The following is a 22,724-nucleotide window of genomic DNA, read 5'->3' on the forward strand; positions in this document are numbered from 1 at the left end:
TATATGTATACACTTGATGATGGCCAATACCCTAAATGCAAATAAAGTTCTTTAGTTATATATCTGACTTCTATGAAACAGTTTAATACTCTGATTTTACGTAATTAACATCTTGTAGATGCTAAGGTAATTACTGTTGTAAGTGTCGAACAAGATTTAATTGGGGATGCGGAAACCGTTTATTTTATAAAGAGGCAAAGTCACGAACGAACACATAAATATATTTTCCTACTTCAAGAGCGTATTTGTTTTTCTAACGCCATTCGTTTTGTTCATATTATATATTGGAACGAGCAAACAAGCACTGATTAGCTTCAAATTTTCCATTCTCTCCCAATGCAGATTACATTCTGGTCGAAGACGCCATATCACTAGATTGATGTGAAATAGATTCCTTACTTGATAACTATTTCCAAAAACTATCTTCCGATTGCCTTTTCTCCTTCATCCATTTGGTATTACTGCTGCTAATGTTTAATTTATGAATATTTGATTTCAATCGAAAATGATTTATTTTTTGTGAAGAAACCTTTGGCTTGCATTAATACGTCTTCTTTGAGCAATATGGGGGATTAACATTACAACAGGGTCGGATGGATCAAGCAACCTACAGGTAGTAATATATGTGAGCTAAAGGTGTGTGTGATAATGGTGTTATCTTGTACCACTTGCTGTATGGCCTTTGAAGTTGCTGCTGTCATTGGAAAATTCTGTGGAGATAAACTAGTAAGTCTGTATGGAAGCGCCTTACCTTGTGTATCCACGTATTTATTTTTAATAAGGTCTCATTCTGATTTCCTTTGATGTTTTCAAACCTATATCCAAGGTTTGCTGGCGTTAGGATTCCTAACAAAAAGTATCAACGTTTTCAAAAAACATTTATTAGTAATTTATACGCACATAATAGTGTCGTTTGCTACAGACTGTATCGGATATTTATATCTGTAATAAATGACGTTGAACATAAATATACACATGTGATAATAATTTCGACCAGTGAAATTGTATCGGATAAAAATATTTGATTTACATACATTTCATGTATCTTAAATAAAACTGAGATTATTTTAATTAGTTGCAAAGTTAAATAAGAATAACATACCGGCAGGGCCATATCGGTAACTAAAACTGATAGATGAAGTAACGGCTTCATTAAGTTCCGTACAATACTGGCTCCACTCTTCAACCGTCCGACCCTGTATCCCTGTTAACAAAGCAACTGTCATTCCAGTTCTCTTGACTGAAACAGCTGTTATTCCCATGTTTAGACAACCTAGATGTTGGAAAGAAAGGAGGAGAATGACGTTTAAGATACGATATTTTCAAAATCAAATTTAGGATTCGATGCAGGGACAAGAAACTTTCAGAACAAACAAAAACTCTCAGTTTTTTAAAGATAGTTTCAAGATAAAAGTACGTGTTAGTAAACAACTGACCAGTGTTCAAACATAAATACTACATCAGTAAACTTTCTAAAAATTGTTGAGTAATAAACAATTTAATAATTACAAAGATATTTCTTTTGAAACATTTGCCGAAAACTTATGAAAAACTGGGTTTTTTTCTTCCATCAGAATAGCAATTCTCTGTTGATACCATCGTCAATATTATTCCCCAGGAGGAAGATTTCATTAAATCCTTCTGTAAGTGTGACAGTGGAGATTCGAGCAGACGTCGCATCCTCGCACGTTTCGGGACTGGCAAAGTGTACAGCCAACGGCAGCTTGTGATTTTCTACAATATCTTTTAATAGTTGTGGCTCCCACACTGAAAAAAGTAAATGTTGAAATGTAATAAATGCGAAAAACAGACAACTACGCTGAGATGAAACAGTTACAGAATAGTAACTCCATGTACAGGACCTTATGTAATGTTCACAAAATCAAATTTGTGTTCTGTGAATAATGAGCGCCATTATTTTGGTGGTCTAATGGGTTTATCTCCGTACGTCTCAGTCATGAGCAAAAGTCGACATTGCAAAGGCGTCAGTGGCTATTATTATTTTTATTATTATTGTTGTTATTATTATCATTATTATTATTATTATTATCTACGTCTCCGAAGAAGAAAAAATCGAATTACCAAGATCCACAACAATGAAAAGAAGGACAACTCTTGGTTGTCAGATATATACAAGGCCGGAAGTTTTAAAAAATCATCATACGCTTTGAGGCAAACAAAAGAAAAGTGCAGACGGTTTGGGTTGATTTATGTGATACTAAAGAATCAATATTTTAAATCAGTGGAATAATCTAGTTTTCAATAAATATATGGATTTTGCATTGAGATTGTTTGCAGTAAAACAAAAGAATTAGGTTCCCGAATATTTTTTAAGACAGTTTGAATAGACATGTTCTTGACTGACCACCATATTAGTTCCCAACGGTAAATCCGAACAAAAAGACTTAAAAAGAAGCTTTCAATTGAAATGTTCATCCCCATACTTACACACAAACTAGAGCTTCATGCTTCCAACCTGAACAGACCAAATCAATGTCTGACAACCAGGCAGATTCCGGAAAAAATATTTATTTCCATTTAATATGCAGTTTTATATGGAGTAATTGTAACGAAATTATAACATAAAATTGATGTTGAAAAGTATCGCACAAAATAACACACTATGGTGATTGGAACGGTAGATGCATGCTTATAGCCATTTTATTTTCAGAAGGATACACCTACCTTGAAAACTTGTCAGTATTCATTGGGTCAAATTTGCATTAATTTATAACAGATGTACATAGTAATTTGTTCGACAATATAGAATGTGTGCTAAGATGTAAGATTCATATTGCCTAAAATTTAGTTATATTCTTACAAAAATGACAATATTGATACAAGTCTGAGTACTTGCACTATCTCGAGTTTCATGAAATGAAGTTTTGCTATATGGAAGGGAAATTCAGACGTCAGGTAGCTAAATCCAGGATTTAATTTCAGTCGCTGTGTTATCATATAACCTATTTATATTCCCATGCGTCAAATATTAACCCCAAAATCGGAAAATGATAAACGTCTTATACAAGGCATAAAGCAGACACTATATTATAATAATCTCTACGTCTCACTTCCTTTCCGTTTTCTTTTTAAATGTACCAGAGTATGCACAATCCGGAAAAGTATTTAGTGACTGTTCAAAATATCAAGTATCTTTCCAACAACAAGTCAGTATCCTTAAGCAAAAAACGCAGACTGTTGAAACATGCGTCTCGGTTTATGTTTTTGGCTCAGATGAATCTGATCATATAATACGCTTGTACTTCCGGGTCGGTTGTAAAATGGGTAATGTTCACGGATATCTATTCTTGCAATATCAACAAACTATTTAGCTCGTATGCTTTAGCTATGCTCTTAAATACTGCTTAACTGATCTTGTGTTATCAATGTATAGATATAACTGCCAAATATTAATTTGCACCAAGTCATACGAACGTTATGAAGTCACAATTGCGTTAGTTTCTTGCTGTATAATAAAGGATTATTTAAGTTCAACAGATCAGAAAGAAGGTTATTCTTGAAATAAGGTTAAACAGGTCATGACGCATTATAAATAAATATCACCCTTTTTGTTTCCAAAATATTGCAGATATCTGCATATCTTTGTTTACAGTCAAAGTTGGAACTGAAACTTATCAAGCTAGTGTTTATGAGTATAAGCAAATTGTACTATGTGAATGGTTCAAAAAAGATCATAACCTTCAAAGCGCTTGAAATATGACGTTTTCAAAAAAATTCTGCTTTGCAAACTGCCAACATCTACGAAAGCAAAATAATAGTGATGTTAGTACCAGAAATAACGTGAATGTATATTTTTAAACATTTGTAAACTATCAACGGAAAAAAGTAAAGTTATGAAAATCAAGCAACAGAGCCATACCCTTTTCTTTTCCAAGCCTATTTTTATCACAGATGAACAACGGATGAGGATGATCCAAAGGTATAGAATACAAAGCTCCTTCAGAACCATCTTCTTTCATGGCAACAGCCTTAATGCGCCTCTGTTTGGAGCATGTATGAAACCTGATAATCTGAAACACATACCGTTTGTCAAGACTGTTGTATTTCAATTTAATATGCACATAAAACTACGCTACTCTAATCAAGACGTTTAATTACGAACGTTTTACTCGTGCTGGTTTTCATACAAATTGATCTTCATTGCTCAGTTTAAATTAGAATCCGTACATCTAGGGATTATTGCTGGCATTTTCCCTTTCGTGCTAAAGTTCAGTGAATATTAAATTACTTTAAATAGCAATTGTAACTTTGAAATATTGAGTCTGGATTAATTCTACGCTGGACAATTTCGTGATAGTGGACAATAGTATAATGACCAGGGGATGAAACGATTCATCGATATATCGATTAATGAATAATTTTACTGTAACGGAACACATATCGATACAAGAAACGGAGAGTCGATACAAAACGATACTTACCGTATGCAAGTTATATTAGTCTTCAGTAGTTATGAATAATTATTATTAGTTTACCTTATTATTCCTTAAAATTAGAATTCATCTGAAGCAGCATATGCAGTCACAGGCACTCATTTTCTTTTAGTAAAAACAAAAACGACAGTTCAGAATACTCGCTTGCTGTCTATAAATTAACACAAAGTAACATTGTTCGTAATTCTTCCGTATCCCCGTTCCATGCTAATTATCTTAATCCATCATCATCTTCAACATATAACATACATTCCAAACGTGATCCACATGTATAATAAAGTATTTTACTCTTCATTTAATAACCAATTTTACGTGAAATTTCTGCACTGAATTGTATTATGTATAATTTGGTCGATTTGAAAGTTACACTACCTGTGTTTCGCTCGGTGAAATATGTTACATTGAATTCTCGATGGTGGTTATTGCTTGTTCCGGTCCAGCTTAAACAATAACCACCAATCGGAAATTAATGTTGCTTATTCTCTGCGTGACAAGCACGAATTATTGGCAAAGCAACAGAGAAACTTGGCACAAAATTCATTAATTGATATGTAAAGTACTTAAAAAAGGAAGATGTCAGGGTGTGCAATTGCATGAATCGTGCAAAATTTTTACTAATTCGCAAACTTGTAGAATAGTGATACGCGAGAACTTCCGCAAAATTAGTTCAAAAATACCGCAAATGAAAATGTGATCGGCAAAGTATGTAATTTTTATTTAATCGTTCTTGTCGCGATATGTTTTTCGGGTAGGCCACTGATTACTCATCCGCGTTCGTCAAGCATGTCATAAATGAATGTTAAACTAAATTTGATTGGCACATGGTGCCCAGGAATAAGCATTATTATCGCATAGTTTGAACCTTCCATGAAGGATATATGTGAGCTCTTGAAAATTGTACACCACAGCGGTCATAAAGATCAGTTTCGCAACATATTCAAGCTGACAAAGCTAGCTATGTATATGCCCTTCAGAAGGAAGCACATATCAATATTCATATGCAGATAATAAATAGGGTATGTTCAAAAATAATTAACAGATTAATGCTTATACCAGTGGAGGTAAACTCTTAAAAAGGTTTTTACTTCAGTACACCTGAAAGAAAGTAGCGCAGAAAGAAAAAGAGACCGGTATTGAAGTATTAGGTAGATATTGAACTATGGCCGCTTCTTCCTCTCCCTCGTTTTGTTCCAGTCCCCGTTATTTCTTTGACAAAGGGAGGGGGGTCTCCCTTAATATATGATCCTATCATCATCTATCCCTACATTGTACATGGGGAACAAATCTGAAATTTCTATTTTATGCAGATACATTTAACCAATGAATGAAGGTGCCAATGGAATAAATAAATTCAGCACAAATTCGGCGATGGGGCAGATTTCAAACCGCTTAAGTTTATCACCTTGTGTAAATTAAAACAAAATTATCTTATGGGACTGGGTGTTGACAATAGCTTTCCTTCTTCGCTAACAAATACACGTACTTGTGGCTGCAGCAGTCTCTTTAATCTGCAGGAAGTACAGGATATTTTGGGTGTCCATCTCATTCCCTTGCCCGGATTTGTTTTGGATGAGATTTTCTTTGCGCAATGAAATTTCATTATTTCTTCTGTTTTTGAAGAAAACATCGTAATATCTTCGAAATTTAAGTGAGACATAAAATTAAGAGTAAGATGCTTTCAAAGCATTCATGCTGTACAGAAAGAAAGGCCTTGTGGTTAGAGTGAGTTCAATAAAGCCATCCTTAAATGACCTAAAACGCTGAATAAAACTCACCAACAGGTAGTCTGAAATTATCTTTGTTTTCTTGTCATCAATGAGAATAGCATATAAATATATGATAACTCTATGTCAATATGCATACTGGAAATATTGCCAGGAATATCAACATACATAAAAGCGCAACACCTATCTTCCAAACATGGAAAGACCATCAAGTTCAGATGTGTATCGATATGTATCGTATCGAATGATGTGGATCGTAAATCGTATCAATAAGCGGCAGAGGTGTATTGTTTCAGCCCTAAAAATGACTCTCTAAACCTAGACAAAAAGTGTAGACTGAATTAATAGTTATTTTGTATACAAAAAAAAAAACGGAAAACGGACGTCATTAAATCTTAAAACAATTTGAAAATGGAATATAATCATATGCATTGTACAATTTGATTTTAGATGCACCTGGTATCACATAATTGTATGCAGTTTGTGAACGAATATAATAAATTGTGGCACTTTAATGACTGAATTGGCAGAATAATACACCTTGACAGTCTCCTAAAAAAATTGTTTATTTTTAAATAATCAGAATGTAAACTGCCTCATCTATTTTGATACAATACAATAATTGTCAACACTGGACAATAGTTACTCATTGTGGCATCATGATCGTACCGTTCTCATGTACTCAGTGAACAGCCTTGCACGGGGCCCCGGGTGGCCGAGTTGTCTAAAGCGCTCGCTATATCCGATCACTGCCATCTCACCTCTGTCCGCGTGGATTTCAGTTTCGGTCTCTGCCAATGTGTTAATGCGAGAAAGCATGTCTGTAGCTTTCTGTAAGCCCGTAGTTCTTATCGAGATTTTCCCTGGATCTTCCTCCATCAGCTATACTAACCGCCATTTGTAGCTTATCATGTGCTGAAAAATGGCGTTAAACCCAAAATAAAAACAACAGCCTTTTCTCGTACCGGAGTCGAGAGGTCGTTTTCATATTACTGGTATATGATGTATGTCAATTAAATGATGAGCATTGATTCGAAGCATCTGACCTTGACTCCAACATATCGCAGACTAAACTGATTTAGCTTCGTATTGATTCACCTGCAGTATGAATAAAAGGGATTAAAGAAATAGAAGCAGAATTAAAAAAGGCCTTCAGGCAATCGCTTAACGCAGTCATATTAAGAATTTGACCTTGATCAGAGCGTCCAAGGGTCAAGCGTGCGTATCCGGTAATGAATTGTCCTAATTTTGTAATGATGTATTCTCCATATATGAACAAGCTACCATCGATAAATTCAGGCAATGTAGGCCAATAAAATGTATGCAACAACATAACGCCGATATTTTATGGTTGTGACCTTGATCCCAATGTCAAAACAGGTCAGTGCGCGTGCAATGCAAATAATTACCGTAGTTTCATGATAATCCTGACTAGGTACGGACCGAATCTATTAAAATATAAAGTAAACATATGCAAATAAAACACTGCAACCAAACATATGGCAAACGGATGAAGAAGAAGCCGCCATGACCGGAAAAGTGGCCGCTTTCCATTAATGTTGGCCCGAACAAAATCGATCTGCAGACTGGGTTTATGTTAGCGACGAGGAAGGGAAAGTGCTACTGTAATGGCAGAACATCTGTAGAGATAATTTCACAGTATATTTTGTCGTCGACATGTAACCATTAAGTTTGGTGCATGGGCTGACTGCGAGGGATGGGCTCTGCTCTGCTTGTGGCATCAGGAGATCTCACTCATTATCCCACCTCTGTAGTTAATAATGCAAAAAAAGTGTCGAAACAAAATTTGAGCTTCGTTATTATACATGAGATAGGACGAAAGGATGAAGTAACCAGTAGGAATTCGCTTGTCTTTGATCTAAGGTATGACAGCTATTATTAGATACTGAATTAGCCATATGGTTGAATAATTCGTGTGTAAGTATTGGAATGGGCACTTAAACCCGGTTCATTATATACATATCTACATCTGTACTGTAGATTGTTACATAATATATTTGAAATAGACATCATTTCGTGGTCAAATAATATGTATGTGCTATTTTACTCAACAAATGTTTATACGTTACCTGTCCGACATCAAAAGTAGCGTCGTCCGTTTCACTCAAAAATCCATCTGTCACCATAACCAATTTGGGCAATTCTTTCCTGAACTGCTGATAAAATTCTGGGATTTCGTAGCGCGTGCTGCAAATTTTAAATTGCATTCTTAATACAGTTTAGACAGTTTTTAGATTAAATGTTGACAGATGCGCACTTAGTCAAAAATGCATTATATACGGTTGTGCCGTTGTTGATCCGATTCTGTGTCACATGATTCGTTTATAGTTTTCTTACCGCACTGCTCCCACAATGGGTATCTACAACACGCAGCTAAGATAAAACAACTAATGTTTTGCACTAGGGAAAATACTTCAACCTTGCACATATAAGTACATTGTCGCATGGAAATTTGCATTGCACGTCTCATAAATATGTTGACAGAATACCCATTCTAGAAATAAACGGATTGAAGACACGAATTTTTACCTCGATCAATTCGTTTCATTCACAAGTGCTCAAAACGAGGTCGTGACAGGTGTTTTGTTGTTCACCCTGAAGCAGACTTTATTGTAGCCTGTCTAATATTTTCAACTTTCTTAATTCTGGATTGATTCGATGATAAAATGCAATACATCCTCAATCTTTGCAACATTGATTTATTTCAATTTTCAGTATCAATTTCAGAGGCAAAATGGCTAGTAATAAACAGGCTAGAATACTTCTGATTTTCTGGAAGAATGTGTATTACGCCCTCTTGAAGCTGCGGGGTGTAATACACACATATAATATTTGATTTGGCAATTTATAAGGACACGATTTAGCAGAGCCTGCAAACCGAACGTTGGTATTTAACCGAAGACGATTGATATCAAATAGTTTCAATAACTGGAATAAATATGAACATCTCTCTAGTCTTCCTTTGAAGATTGACATGCCCTTCTCGTGCACGTATTTTTGAATATTTACGGTGTATTAATCTCTTTTCAATAAACAGAACTGCCGGTAAAATTTGCAATTTGAGAAGGAGAACTTCCTTGTTTACTTAGTGTGGCATATGCAACTTATATTGCTGTGTAAAATACTTCCCATACACTCACCACTAAGACAATAACAGGGTTTGTTCGGGGAAAAATAGAAAGACATGCGATACGTACATGTGACAGGATATGTAATGAAAATTTAAGAATATATAATACCTCATTCAGTTACCCCATTCTTTATCCCTTGTAAAATGTGATATCGACTGACTGGTCCGTTTTCTGTATATATGTCACTCGCTGTACGCGGATGGTATTCCTTGCTGAAATGCCTCCCCACTGCATCGTGCTGAAGTGCCTAATTACACTCCCAAAAGAATATGTTGATACCACCTTCACTTTGGTCCCATCGTGAAATAGCTGCACTAATTGAGAACAGGCCAATGCATTTGGTTGATTATGACTGGTGATCTGATATCAAGAGGCAAATTACAAATTATTGTACTAAATACCATTTACAATTATCACTCTGCCCCACCACAATCCCAAATATGACAAAGGGGCATGAGACAAACTGCTGTGCATGGTTTTCCGCGTTTGATTAATAACCAAAGTTTACAGATAAAGTGTTCAGACGTAGTTTTCTCCCTTTAAAAAGATTTTCATAAACACCAAATTCCATAATTCTGACGGAATCAGTTTCCATCCGAGTTGATAAATAAACCAAACATAGCTTATTTCAAGGCTGGTCTAGTCACACGATTTTTAATTCATCGTACTCTATGCTGTTATGAGTTTATAGTCTTAAACTAAGTAACATAAAGACGCAAAACCAACAAGGTGATGCCTGTTCAACCTGGGTTTTTTTATGTTTTAAAGTCATTTGGTACTTCTGCTGAAAAAAAGAAACAATCGACTGGCTCGAGTTTCTATAAATAATTCCAATTTGCTTCATCACAGTAAAGGTTCTTCATGTCTATCTTTTTGCTTTCTTTTAGAGCAATGAAACTTTAATTAAACAATCAGAGAATAATGCTTTCACTTGAAGTGGTTATTATTATTTATCATTAAAAGAATTTGTAGAATTTAATGGCCTTTTCTTCAAAAAATTAAATATCCATTCTTGCCAAGTTATACCGCTCCTTATCAACAAGTCAAATATGTTTACGTAGTCTCATATTTTCTATACAAATGCGGAAAGTATGAGTACAATTTCTTATTCAGCACAGGTATATACATGCTTCCTGATCGACAACAAACATCAAAACATAGTGTCATATTACCCGACTACTTTTAAAGCAAATATCATAGTCATCATAGGTTACACGGTACCAAATTATTTTAAGATCCTCTATTTATTTAATCGTGGCATGTTGCAGCAAGTGTCATTTAACTAGCCCCTAACGAAATAAATGTGCAACAAGTGCCATTCAGCTAGCTCCAAGTAAAGTCGATGTGTATCAAGTGCCGTTCAACTAGCCCCACACTATGCTGATGTGCAGCAAGTGCCATTTAGCTAGCCCCACACGAGGTAGCAGTTCAGCAAGTGCCATTTTGCTAGCTCCACATGAGGTAGATGTGCAGCAAGTGCCATTTAGCTAGCCCCTAGCGAAATAGATGTGCAGCAAGTGCCATTCAACTAGCCCCACAGAAGTAGGTGTGCAGCAAGTGCCACTTAGCTAGCCCTTAATGAAATATATGCGCAACAAGTACCATTCAGCTAGCCCCACAAAGTAGATGTGCAGCAAGTGCCATTCAGCCAGACCCACAAACTAGATGTGCAGCAAGTGCCATTCAACTAGCCCCACACGAAGTAGGTGTGCAGCAAGTGCCACTTAGCTAGCTCCACACACGGTAGATGTGCAGCAAGTGCCACTTAGCTAGCCCTTAACGAAATATATACGCAACAAGTACCATTCAGCTAGCCCCACAAAGTAGATGTGCAGCAAGTGCCATTCAACTAGCCCCACACGAAGTAGGTGTGCATCAAGTGCTATTCAGCTAGCCCCACACGAGGTAGATATGCAGCAAGTGCCACTTCGCTAGCTCCACATACGGTAGTACTGTATGGGGTCACCCTATGGACAATGGGAATTACCATTAGAAACACCCTTGGGTCACTCTGGGGACTATGTAAATTTAACATTAACCACCCTGGGTCACTCTAGGGACAATGGAAATTTAACATGGGCAGAAAACCCTGGGTCAATCTGGGGACAAGGGAATTTAACATTGGAGAAAGGAAATATCCATGCTAGGGACATTCTAGGGACAAAGGCATTCGAACAATGGAAATTTAACATGGGAGATATTGCTGGGTCACTCTAGGGACAATGGGAATTTAACATGGGGAATAGAGTTTGGGTTTGTCTAGGGACAAGGGGAATTTAACATGGGAATAGAGATTGGGCTTGTCTAGGGACAAGGGGAACTGAACATGGGGAATAGAGTTTGGGTCTGTCTAGGGACAAGGGGAATTGAACAGGGGAATAGACCGTGGGACTGTCTAGGGACAAGGGGAAATTAAACATGGGAATAAATCGTGGGACTGTCTAGCGTCAAGAGGAATTTAACATATAGAAATTGAACATGGTGGGTCTGTATAGCATCAAGGGGAATTGAACATGGTGGGATTGTCTAGGGACAATAATGGTAGAGGGTCAAACACAACAGAGACAGAGACATACATACACTAGTACAAGCGTGAGATTTATATATAAAGCATTACCAAGACCTGAAATCTTGCTGGAGTGTTCAAAAATTTGCATAATTTAATGATGCTATAAATAGCTATAATCAAGGAAATGCTCAACGACAAAATGGATGTGACTAAAAGTAACGGTAAAATGACGAAATTGTCCCAGAATTTAAAGAAAAATAAACATATCCCCGAAAATTATGTTACAATGGTTTAGAATAAAATAGATAAAATTAGTAACTACTTACAATATCAACTTGTGTGACGATCGTGGATAAACACCCATGTATCTATTTATAGCTATAATCAGCTAAAATTCCTATGAAATCCCACTATCTATTTATACTACAACTTGTGGGTTATTCCTTTGGAAAATCCCACTATCTTTTTATAACCTCAGCTTGAGTGACGTTCCTGTTTATGAACTCTAGTACATATGTATAGCTACAACCTATGGAAATCCCCAAGTCCATATTTATAGTCTCGAAATTTCCAGCGTCAGAGACGTCACTGTACTGAACACTAGGGGATAAATGTCAACAGTGTTGCAAGTGGCTGACCTGAATACACGCTACTGCAGGTAGGTAGGTAGAGTGTATCTGATAGGGATAAAGTAAGTTTTATAGGGACAAACAGAGACTAATACACACACACACACACACACACACACACAACGTACGCGCGCAGACATACACACGCATACACACACACACACACACACACACAGGGAAGAGGAAAAAACAAACCCCAAATATACTATCAACACAGAAGGGAGATAATACAAACCCCAAATAAACTATCCACACAAACGTACGCGAACGCATACAAACCCCAAATATACTATCAACACAGAAGGGAGATAATACAAACCCCAAATAAACTATCCACACAAACGTACGCGAACGCATACAAACCCCAAATATACTATCCACACAACGTCGCTAACGCATACAAACCCCAAATATGCTATCCACACTCGGGAGGAAGAAGAAAAAAACAACCAAATATACGATCTACACAACGTACGCGAACACACACACACACACACACACACACAGGGAAGAGGAAAAAACAAACCCCAAATATACTATCAACACAGAAGGGAGATAATACAAACCCCAAATAAACTATCCACACAAACGTACGCGAACGCATACAGACCCCAAATAAACTATCCACACAAACGTACGCGAACGCATACAAACCCCAAATATACTATCCACACAACGTCGCTAACGCATACAAACCCTAAATGTGCTATCCACACTCGGGAGGAAGAAGAAAAAAGCAACCAAATATACGATCTACACAACGTACGTGAACACACACACACACACACAGACACACACATACACACAGAGGGAAGAGGAAAAAACAAACCCCAAATAAACTATCTACACAAACGTACGCGAACGCATACAAAACCCAAATATACTATCAAAACAGAGTGAAGAAGAAAAAGTTTTTTGAAAGCACCTAAGCTCTCACCTGCAATGATCAACTCTGCCAAACACCTACACTCCACCCCACCCCCACTCCCAACACTACAAAACCCATTTAACCCGTTATTTTATGGCATCAGTGTGTGATTTAGGAAACATCAAGACACAAAATGATGGATGAATAGACTGACTATTGTTTACCGACTTGCATGCCTAAAGAGCGTGCGTGAAGGAAAACATCCTTCCATTTCAATTCTAACTAAAACATGATCCAGAGGGATAGAGAGAGGTGAAAGAGCACAATTTCATAAAGTGTGAGTAAAAACAAAACACGCCATCCTTATTATACAATGTCAAGACCAAGAGACACTTACGTTTTCTTTCTGGTCTATTCTCTTTTAGAAGGTAGTATGAAATTTCACATCAGGGCCAACGCATCGGCTCACATTGTCAATTTTTCCATTTCTATGTCTTTACTGGCAGAAGTTCTTCATCATCTTCAATTTCTTCTTCTTCTGAATCCTTCTTCTCTGTTTCGTCTTGTTTTTGTTTCTTCTCTTTTCTCGTAGGGCACTCTGAATTCCAGTGTCCTTTCTCCTGACAACGATATTAGGTATCTTGACTTTTGTCTCTCTTTCTTAGACGAAACAGGTATTCTGGAGACAAATACCCATTTACCTTTGCAGATATAGCAAACTTCATTAGCACTTACACACTTTCGTATGACTCTCATCAAATCAACGACCAAAAGAGTAAGTTTTGTTGCCACTTTCGCATGTGAATTATGCTTTCGTATGACTTTTAACAAATATTTGACTAGCAGGTCGATCTGTGCTGACTCTTCCATCTTCTTGATCGTTTTGAGGGCGGAATGAATACTCTGACGCTAAGACACTCTCCTTATATACAGGGACCTGCTGCGTATGAAACCTAGTCAAATGTAAGTTTGCAATAAGATGAAACGATTTCATTGAGGAAGTAAAAGGCAATGATGTACCGTATCGCCTCACACAAAACCTGAAGTGTTAGTTCAAATCCGTGTCAGCGATTTCGAAGACGACATAACTGGACTTTAATCAATGCTCTCCAATTATGCCACAAAACCACGAGTCCTGATTCACGCCAAAAGAAATTTCGTTCGGTCCATAAAAAATAGTATCACATCTGAGAAACGCAAAAACGAACTTCCAGAAAACTGAGAACGACGGCTTACACCGACAACGTAAATGTATGAGTTCAAGTAGTGCGTAAAACTTAGTCAAATTAAATTTTTATAGTCAAGACGAAACGATCTCTTTTCGAACAAGAAAGCAGACACCAAGCGACAATGGCGATCCGTGTCACACAACACTTTTCAAAATGTGTATTATCAGAGGTTTGTTCTAGCGATCTGCACGGTTAAATTAAATGTTGGTGTATTTTGCAATAAGACGGACACAATTTCCATGGGATCGCCCATGGTACGATTGTTCGTGCATTAGTTTAATTTTTAAAAATATTATTTTATATAAATCGCCTATAGGATAGACCCAGTAAAGCATGGCCATTCTCGTCACTGTCTGAATAGCTACTCAAGTCAATTCGAAGCGAACGCGGTAAGAAAATAAGTATAACAAATAAAATGGCTTACAACGGGTGATGCATTGTTTTGTTCTAGGACTGTGTGGCATAATAATCCCTATGTTCTTGCGTTGTTACCATTACAGTGCAGACACTGAAATGTGAACTTACAAGCCTCTTTGTGTGTGTGTGTTGTACCATTTCCTCTTACCACATCAAAATACTGAGCGTCACAGTATTGGTTCGCGTTTTCAAGCTGACCATTTTTTTATATCTCACTTAAACATTTCGACATAAACACTCACACTCACATCGGTAGAGTCAGAACAGACGTGTTACAGCATTGAGGGGAATGTTATCTTTTTTTTTCAAACTAATATATTTGGGGTTTGTATGAAGTAAAGAACCGAAAGTACAGTGAAACTCAAGGATGATGACCCAATCTGTCTGTCTATTGATGCGTGTATTTACTTAAGAAGAAATATGACCTCTAAAACACAAAGAGATACGGCAAGCATGATTAGATTAAAGACAACGATGTTTTCCTTCACGCCTGTGTAATTTAGAGTTTCAATCGACTTTGAAGACAAACTTGGTCTCCTTTTGTAGGGCTTGAAATAATATAAAAAGCTGAAAAATCTTAAGCACTTTGCTATAGATAATTTCATCAACAGACTAAACAACATAAATACCGTTACAACAATAGAAAGCCTTAAATCTTATATCAAAAAGAAATGCATGAAAAAAATTAAAGATTAACGATAACTAACAAATGAAACCGAATTTAACAAAGGCAATGACATGTGAAGAAATGCCTCTCACTTTGGAAAGGTAGGCGAATGTACTCTGTCATGCACCATCAACTTGAAAAAAATTATAAACAGAGAGAAACCTGAATTCAAAATTCAGTTGTTTTTTTTTTTTCTTCAAAATTATTTCGTTTCTTTTTTCTTTCTTTTTTTGGAACAAATCTAAGCACTAATATAGAGTGGAAAAGGGAAAATGCACATACAAGCTTTGATATTTCTGAAAAAATGAGGGGATATTCCTAACGTTCATAACCACCTATATATGCTTGGACTTGTCTGTGACTTATCCACAAAACAAGATGTACATATTTTTGGTCAAGCTGCAAGTGTGTGCGTGTTTTTGAAAATGGTAAAAATTGGATATACAATTTTCTCGTGACACTTAGAAAGTGAAGAGTCTGTGCAAGTGTCAAAAGCCAAAGTCATATAAGTTTTGTATTTTGTACGGCTTGCAAATATTTCCACTTTAGGAAATGTGAAGTATCACAAGTTATTATCACAAACAGAAGTGGAACATAGGGGCTTGCAAGAAAGAAAATAACCCAGACAGTTAGTGTCATCAAGAGTGCTAGAGACGGTACTCGAACTTGCTTGCTTGCTTACTTGAATTAAAGTGATTTTCGCTCTAATGGAGCATGTATCACTGGTTTAATAACGCACCGCGTGATTTTTAATTACTCCTGGGGAAGGAAAGAGAGCGTCATCCCCCAGGCTTTTATGTACTCACAGACTATTCTTAAATTTAGCCACTCAGGTGTAGGACTAACTAGTCCTTAACAACCTGACTGAAAGGCTTTAAACATGAGTGGGAATTGTCTCACCACACACTCATTTTTCTGTCCGAGCATGGTAAAGGAGGAAAAAGGTGCTCAGCAAGACAGCCATGGATGTTAAGTACTCACCAAAACGCTAGCCCGTACTTATTTCAAATGAAGTCCCGTTTTTTGCTAATCGACAATAATAAGTACCAATAATGTGTTAACCACCTGTGCAATTAGTTCAAATCTAACGAGTCTGTTAAATTTCCTAACATATCTGTCTAATATTAGTACTTAGTGTACATAAAAATAGCCATACTGATCTTATTTAAATTATTATGTCTAAGCGACATATACCAGTTTGGTCACTGTTAGGTTTAAAAAGTTAAGTTTGTTGCAGTGTTACAATGGGTCAAGTTTATTTCAAGAATAGTTTAGTCAAGGAGGGATACCAAGCCAAATATGGTTCCCTATTTAATAAAAAGCAATCTTTTGGAGCCCTAAAAAACAAGTCTGTTTTTTTCTGTTAGAAGGTAACACGTCTCTCTTTTGCTTTCACGTTCTTTCCCGCACTCCTCGTCTCATGATTCTTGATATCAGGAAATGCGTAGCCATGATGGGCGGTAATGTAAGCAGCGGCTTCTACCAGTTGACTGAGGGGGTATCCAGTGTAGGCTTGTCTGTAGAATTGGGGAAGACCTCTGACCCCTAATCCCCATTGAGAAGGTCTTGGTTTAAAGGTGTCTAGAGATCTGTAGGCAACGTATTTGATGGCTCTAATAAACTCCCCTGCTATGTTGACGTCATACAATGCTTGATCTAGCCCCATTTCGGTGTACGTTTCAACGAGGGTCAGCGTCCCCCTCCTCCTCCTCAACCGCCTCAGTTTCCTCTTCTGGTTCTGATACTAATTCTTCGGTTGAGGTAGATAGTTTCAAATCCGCTGCTATGGTGTCTGTCGCTGTTATTGTTGTTGTGGTTGTTATTTCAGCTGAGATTGCCTGTAGTATCGGAGTGAGAAAAGAACGCAGTGCCTCCGATAATTACATTTGAGTTTGCCATACCGTTTGTCTAACATAATTGGACCTTTGTTTTGCCACCACTCTTTCCGGGACGGGTTGTTTGTTAGGTATAGTCGGCTGTTGACTAGATGTCATTTGTGTTCTCGAGGTGGGTGGGGTGCTAACTGGCAGAAACCGTAAAGTGGGCAAACGACGTGTCAAAGAAGTCAAAGTACGTTGGAAAGGATATCCGACCAGTTATCATTCTTGGATCGACGCTTCGCACGTCATCGAATATAAAAAGAAGTGACCATCATTCCCTTTCACACAGATTCAGCTACTGCGATCACTCCTTCACCCAATTCTTCTCTGCAAGATTTACAAAAACAACCCTTGTGGGTGAGGTATAGAGAACGTGTGCCTAAAACGCAAATCGTCTTTTTCTGCCAAATCTTCGTGGTGTATTGTGTCATCGGGGCAGCCATTGCCAATTTGAGTTTGCAACAAGGAGACAAACAATTGTGGACCATTTTATTGAGCAGTTGCATGGGTTACCTGCTTCCTAATCCCTCCCTGAAATTCTCCTCGAACGGGAACCACGGGAACCTTGTGTCCAGTGTCAGTGCCAGCCACCAGTCCAACAACAACTCCATTTTGGGCGGAGACACTCCTCTGACTTCCAGTAACACCTCGGAGAGCCACAGAACTCTGGAATTATGAGCAATAACAACCAATTTTACTTAACCTTACCCAGTGACAGTTCCATGGAGGTGTTTCCCAAGAACACGTTGTGCTGTTACACGGTCAAATTACCTCAGACCATCCCCTTAGATCACGAAACTCATTGGGAAGTGGCTTTAGTGGAAATCATTCACCCAACACAAATCAAAAACATCACCAAAAAGCAAAACACTTTCGAGGTGGAAATCCTGAATGCCCAATTGGAGGAAGAAATCAATAAAGTCGGGTTTTTAGGGGACACAAGACCAGCCAGAAATCCAGCCTTCATTATCTACACCTTGAAAATTCCTTCAGGTTATTATTTTAGTGGTGAACATTTGGTGGACACTACTGCGGACAGGTTCAACTTAGCCTTTGGCAAAGCACTGAACAAAGCCCAAAAAAGTGTGAAGATTGAGTACCATAAAGTGGTTCATCGTCTCATAATCAAATTTCAAGATACGGACACATTGTCCCTCAGGTTCAATGGTAGTTTGTTTGAAATTTTGAGTGGACATGCAGAAATGGTCGCAAACAATTTGAGCCCCAAGATCAAAAGTAATATGGATTTTTACAGAGCTTTTGGAAACCCGGTAGAACTGAACCAAGGACTTAATTTGATCTTTGTGTATTCCGATGTGGTGGAGTACAACGTGGTGGGACACACCTCTGTGCCGTTACTGCGTGTCATTCCTTTCAAAGTGGATAGTACCACAAACAATGACCAGGAAGGTGCAAACACCTATCACGTACACCGTGAATTTGTACATCCTCACTATTTGCCCGTCAGTAAGTCGTATTTAGACACTGTCAACATTGCTATAAAAGGAGATCTGGGACAAAATACTCCATTCTCCAAAGGGAAAGTTACAGTGAAACTCCATTTTCGAAAACGGTTCTCTAACGAATTGTAAGTCAGGACAGCGACGAGTGACATTTTCACCCTATAAAATCCGGCCAGATGCGTGTGGAATTTCAGTTTCCAGAAAATCTACGCGCAGATAATACGGTGAACGTCCTCCTGTATGCTGAATTTGACAATACGATATAAACCAACAGTTTGAGAGAAGTCATTCTACACTACTTGAAGTCATGGAAGACTTTTATCAATGATTATATAGTAGGGATTCTTTGGACATGGAATGTGAAGATCCTGAGGAAGGAGAACCCCAAGACAAAGACGAAGAAGTCATCATGATGAAGTCTAGATGGCCAGAACAAGAATCACATTTAGTTTCCTGTTATGCTTTAGTCTTGACAGAAAAAAATTAAGGAATTGATCAAGAAAGATTGCTATGGATGTCATAACGATCATCCCAGTCAAATTCAACACGATAAATGCCTAATGCTGTGTCAAGAAGAAAAAGTGGACGAATATCTGGACGAAGCTTGGAGTCTCATCTCGGAAGAAGACGTGTTGCAACAGTGGTATAAAGGCTTGCGTGAACATTATTGTCCTCCATTAACAACTCAAGAGATCCATCGCATCGAAGCTCTGTTGGATCAGAGTTGGGAGACAAGGCGAAGAAACGGTTACTTGTCAGACATTTTCAAGCAAAAAGTCAGGATCGAATTGATGACTTATCATTACCTGTGAAGAAGAAAAAAAAAAAAAAAAATGGATACTTGAGAACTTTATTACCTTTTGAACCACAGTTCGTACACTGCTTGTTGGAATCCTGTCGTCTGTGCTAAAGATGAACTCCCTCATCGCAAACCTCAAAACCATCAAACTTATGTCATTAACACGGACGACAGTCATCTCCCAGGAACCCACTGGGTAGCCGTCTACTTTCCTCAAGAAGGATGTGTGATATATTTTGATTCGTATGGATTGCCCCCTTTGGAAGACGATATCATTGGCTTTATGAGAAAAAATGCTCAGACTACCCGATTCAATAATGTGAAATTACAAGGCACAGATTCCTTGGTGTGCGGGCAGTACTGTGTGTATATTCTGCATCATCGCAGCCTGGGCTATTCCTTAGAACATTTAGTAACTCATTTTGATCCTCGTTCTTCTTCAAGAAACGATGTGAAAGTAGATCGATGGTTTTGTGACCATTATGCTTATCTTTTGTCTCAAGCTAGGAAACGTAGTGTCCATCAATGGCCTAATGACTTCCAACAGTGGAAATCACAATTTCATTCACAACGTTGTCAGCCCTGTTTAAAGTAGAGTGTGAATTGAAAAAATGTTTGGTATTTGAAAAAATGTTTGATGTTATATGGTTGGATTATTGTTAAAAAAATGTTATAGTTGTTGGTTAGTGTTAAGTGATTTTGAAAAAAAAATGTTGTGTTTTGAAGAAAAAATGCCTTTGTGGTTTGTTTGGCTATAGGAATCCTGATTCATGCTCTTTGACTTCTCTCTATCCCTCCCATAACACTATTTGAACGGTTCGACTTGAAAACCGTGTAGTAATGTTTTCCTTCACGTCCGCGCTTTGACAATAAAAACGGGGTAGTCTCCAGTCTGCACATCCATTGTTAACTAATCTTCCTACGAAGATGTGATCAAGATTAGCCAAGTTGAACGAAGCCTATGTGAATTTGCATAGGGTCATGACAAGTCTGATACCGAGACCTGAAGAGATAGACAATATCATAATGTTGAAAGTCACTGAAGACCTGAAAGAAGAGCTCTTCAAGGAGGAATTCAAGAAGGAGAAAGAAGAATGGATGGAGAAGTACAGACTTCATAAACAGCAGAGAGAGCAGCAACAGCAGCAGCATGAACCTGACAGAGGCTTTGTCAACAGTTGTATCGACACCAAAGAATTTTTCTTCTCTTTTCCGAAGAAGCAGACCTTATCCTGTGAGAAAGCCTGTCGTCAGAGGAGGCCGTCATCTTATCACCTAAGCGATCGCCATAGCTTCAAGTTCCCAAAAAAAAATTTCAGGGCTACCCCATACTCTTGAAAAGAAATAACATTCCATTGCCTATGATATGTTAGTCAATTAGAAGAAAAAATGCAGAAGTGAGTCTGTCAGCACATGATTTCTTTATCTTGGTTAGAAAGTGTGACTCGAAGTTGTTCGTTTCCGTCGCTTATCAAAATTTTAAAAATAGTAATGTTCTGTAAAAAGTGAGTGAGTGTTTCTTTTAGGTCTGTGCGTTTTTTTTTTTTTTTGTCTTTTTTTTTTTTTGGTTTTTTTGGTGATAATATGGATAATGTAAGTTCGGGTACAACGAAATTTAAAGAATTAGGCCCAGAACTCGGTGTGGAGGGAAGAAATATACGCAACAGCAGCGGGAGCAAGAAATGCAGACCTAGCCAGTTAGCATTGAGGCATTCTGCGTTTGACAATGCCGTTGATGTCGTACACGTCTTTTTTGGTGACAAGACTTGATTTGAAATAAGTACGGGCTAGCGTTTTGGTGAGTACTTAACATCCATGGCTGTCTTGCTGAGCACCTTTTTCCTCCTTTACCACGTTCGGACAGAAAAATGAGTGTGTGGTGAGACAATTCCCACTCATATTTAAAGCCTTTCAGTCAGGTTGTTAAGGACTAGTTAGTCCTACACCTGAGTGGCTAAATTTAAAAATAGTCTGTGAGTACATTAAAGCCTGGGGGATGAGGCTCTCTTTCCTTCCCCAGGAGTAATTAAAAATCACGCGGTGCGTTATTAAACCAGTGATACATGCTCCATTAGAGCGAAAATCACTTTAATTCAAGTAAGCAAGCAAGCAAGTTCGAGTACCGTCTCTAGCACTCTTGATGACACCAACTGTCTGGGTTATTTTCTTTCTTGCAAGCCCCTATGTTCCACTTCTGTTTGTGATAATAACTTGTGATACTTCACATTTTCTAAAGTGGAAATCTTTACAAGCCGTACAAAACACAAAACTTATATGACTTTGGCTTTTGACACTTGCACAGACTCTTCACTTTATAAGTGTCACGAGAAAATTGTATATCCAATTTTTACCATTTTCAAAAACACGCACACACTTGCAGCTTGACCAGAAATATGTACATCTTGTTTTGTGGATAAGTCACAGACAAGTCCAAGCATATATAGGTGGTTATGAACATTAGGAATATCCCCTCATTTTTTCAGAAATATCAAAGCTTGTATGTGCATTTTCCCTTTTCCACTCTATATTAGTGCTTAGATTTGTTCCAAAAAAAGAAAGAAAAAAGAAACGAAATAATTTTGAAGAGAAAAAAACAACTGAATTTTGAATTCAGGTTTCTCTCTGTTTATAATTTTTTTCAAGTTGATGGTGCATGACAGAGTACATTCGCCTACCTTTCCAAAGTGAGAGGCATTTCTTCACATGTCATTGCCTTTGTTAAATTCGGTTTCATTTGTTAGTTATCGTTAATCTTTAATTTTTTTCATGCATTTCTTTTTGATATAAGATTTAAGGCTTTCTATTGTTGTAACGGTATTTATGTTGTTTAGTCTGTTGATGAAATTATCTATAGCAAAGTGCTTAAGATTTTTCAGCTGTTTTTATTATTTCAAGCCCTACAAAAGGAGACCAAGTTTGTCTTCAAAGACGAT

General features: G+C 37.5%; 1 protein-coding gene across 5 annotated transcripts in view; it reads right to left on the minus strand.

Moving 5' to 3' along the window:
- Nucleotides 1–22,724, minus strand: part of LOC149783247 (uncharacterized) — a 35,071-nt gene that overhangs the window by 6,801 nt on the left and 5,546 nt on the right. Inside the window, exons 2-6 of one of the 5 annotated variants that reach the window (XM_089931452.1) lie at nucleotides 9,439–9,690; nucleotides 8,269–8,386; nucleotides 3,881–4,031; nucleotides 1,597–1,767; nucleotides 1,103–1,273 (exon numbers count right to left, since the gene is read on the minus strand). In XM_089931452.1, coding sequence (XP_089787578.1) covers nucleotides 1,103–1,273; nucleotides 1,597–1,767; nucleotides 3,881–4,031; nucleotides 8,269–8,386; nucleotides 9,439–9,443 — 616 coding nt within the window. In that variant the 5' untranslated portion in view covers nucleotides 9,444–9,690. Of the gene's footprint in view, nucleotides 1–1,102; nucleotides 1,274–1,596; nucleotides 1,768–3,880; nucleotides 4,032–8,268; nucleotides 9,378–9,438; nucleotides 9,691–22,724 lie in introns of those variants that run through there. The other 4 variants (XM_089931451.1, XM_089931450.1, XM_089931453.1 and 1 more) reach the window with 4 other exon arrangements.

This window comes from Sinohyriopsis cumingii, chromosome 14 (assembly GCF_028554795.1).
Source record: "Sinohyriopsis cumingii isolate HCF-2022 chromosome 14, ASM2855479v2, whole genome shotgun sequence".
Classification (NCBI taxonomy): Eukaryota; Metazoa; Mollusca; class Bivalvia; order Unionida; family Unionidae; genus Sinohyriopsis; species Sinohyriopsis cumingii.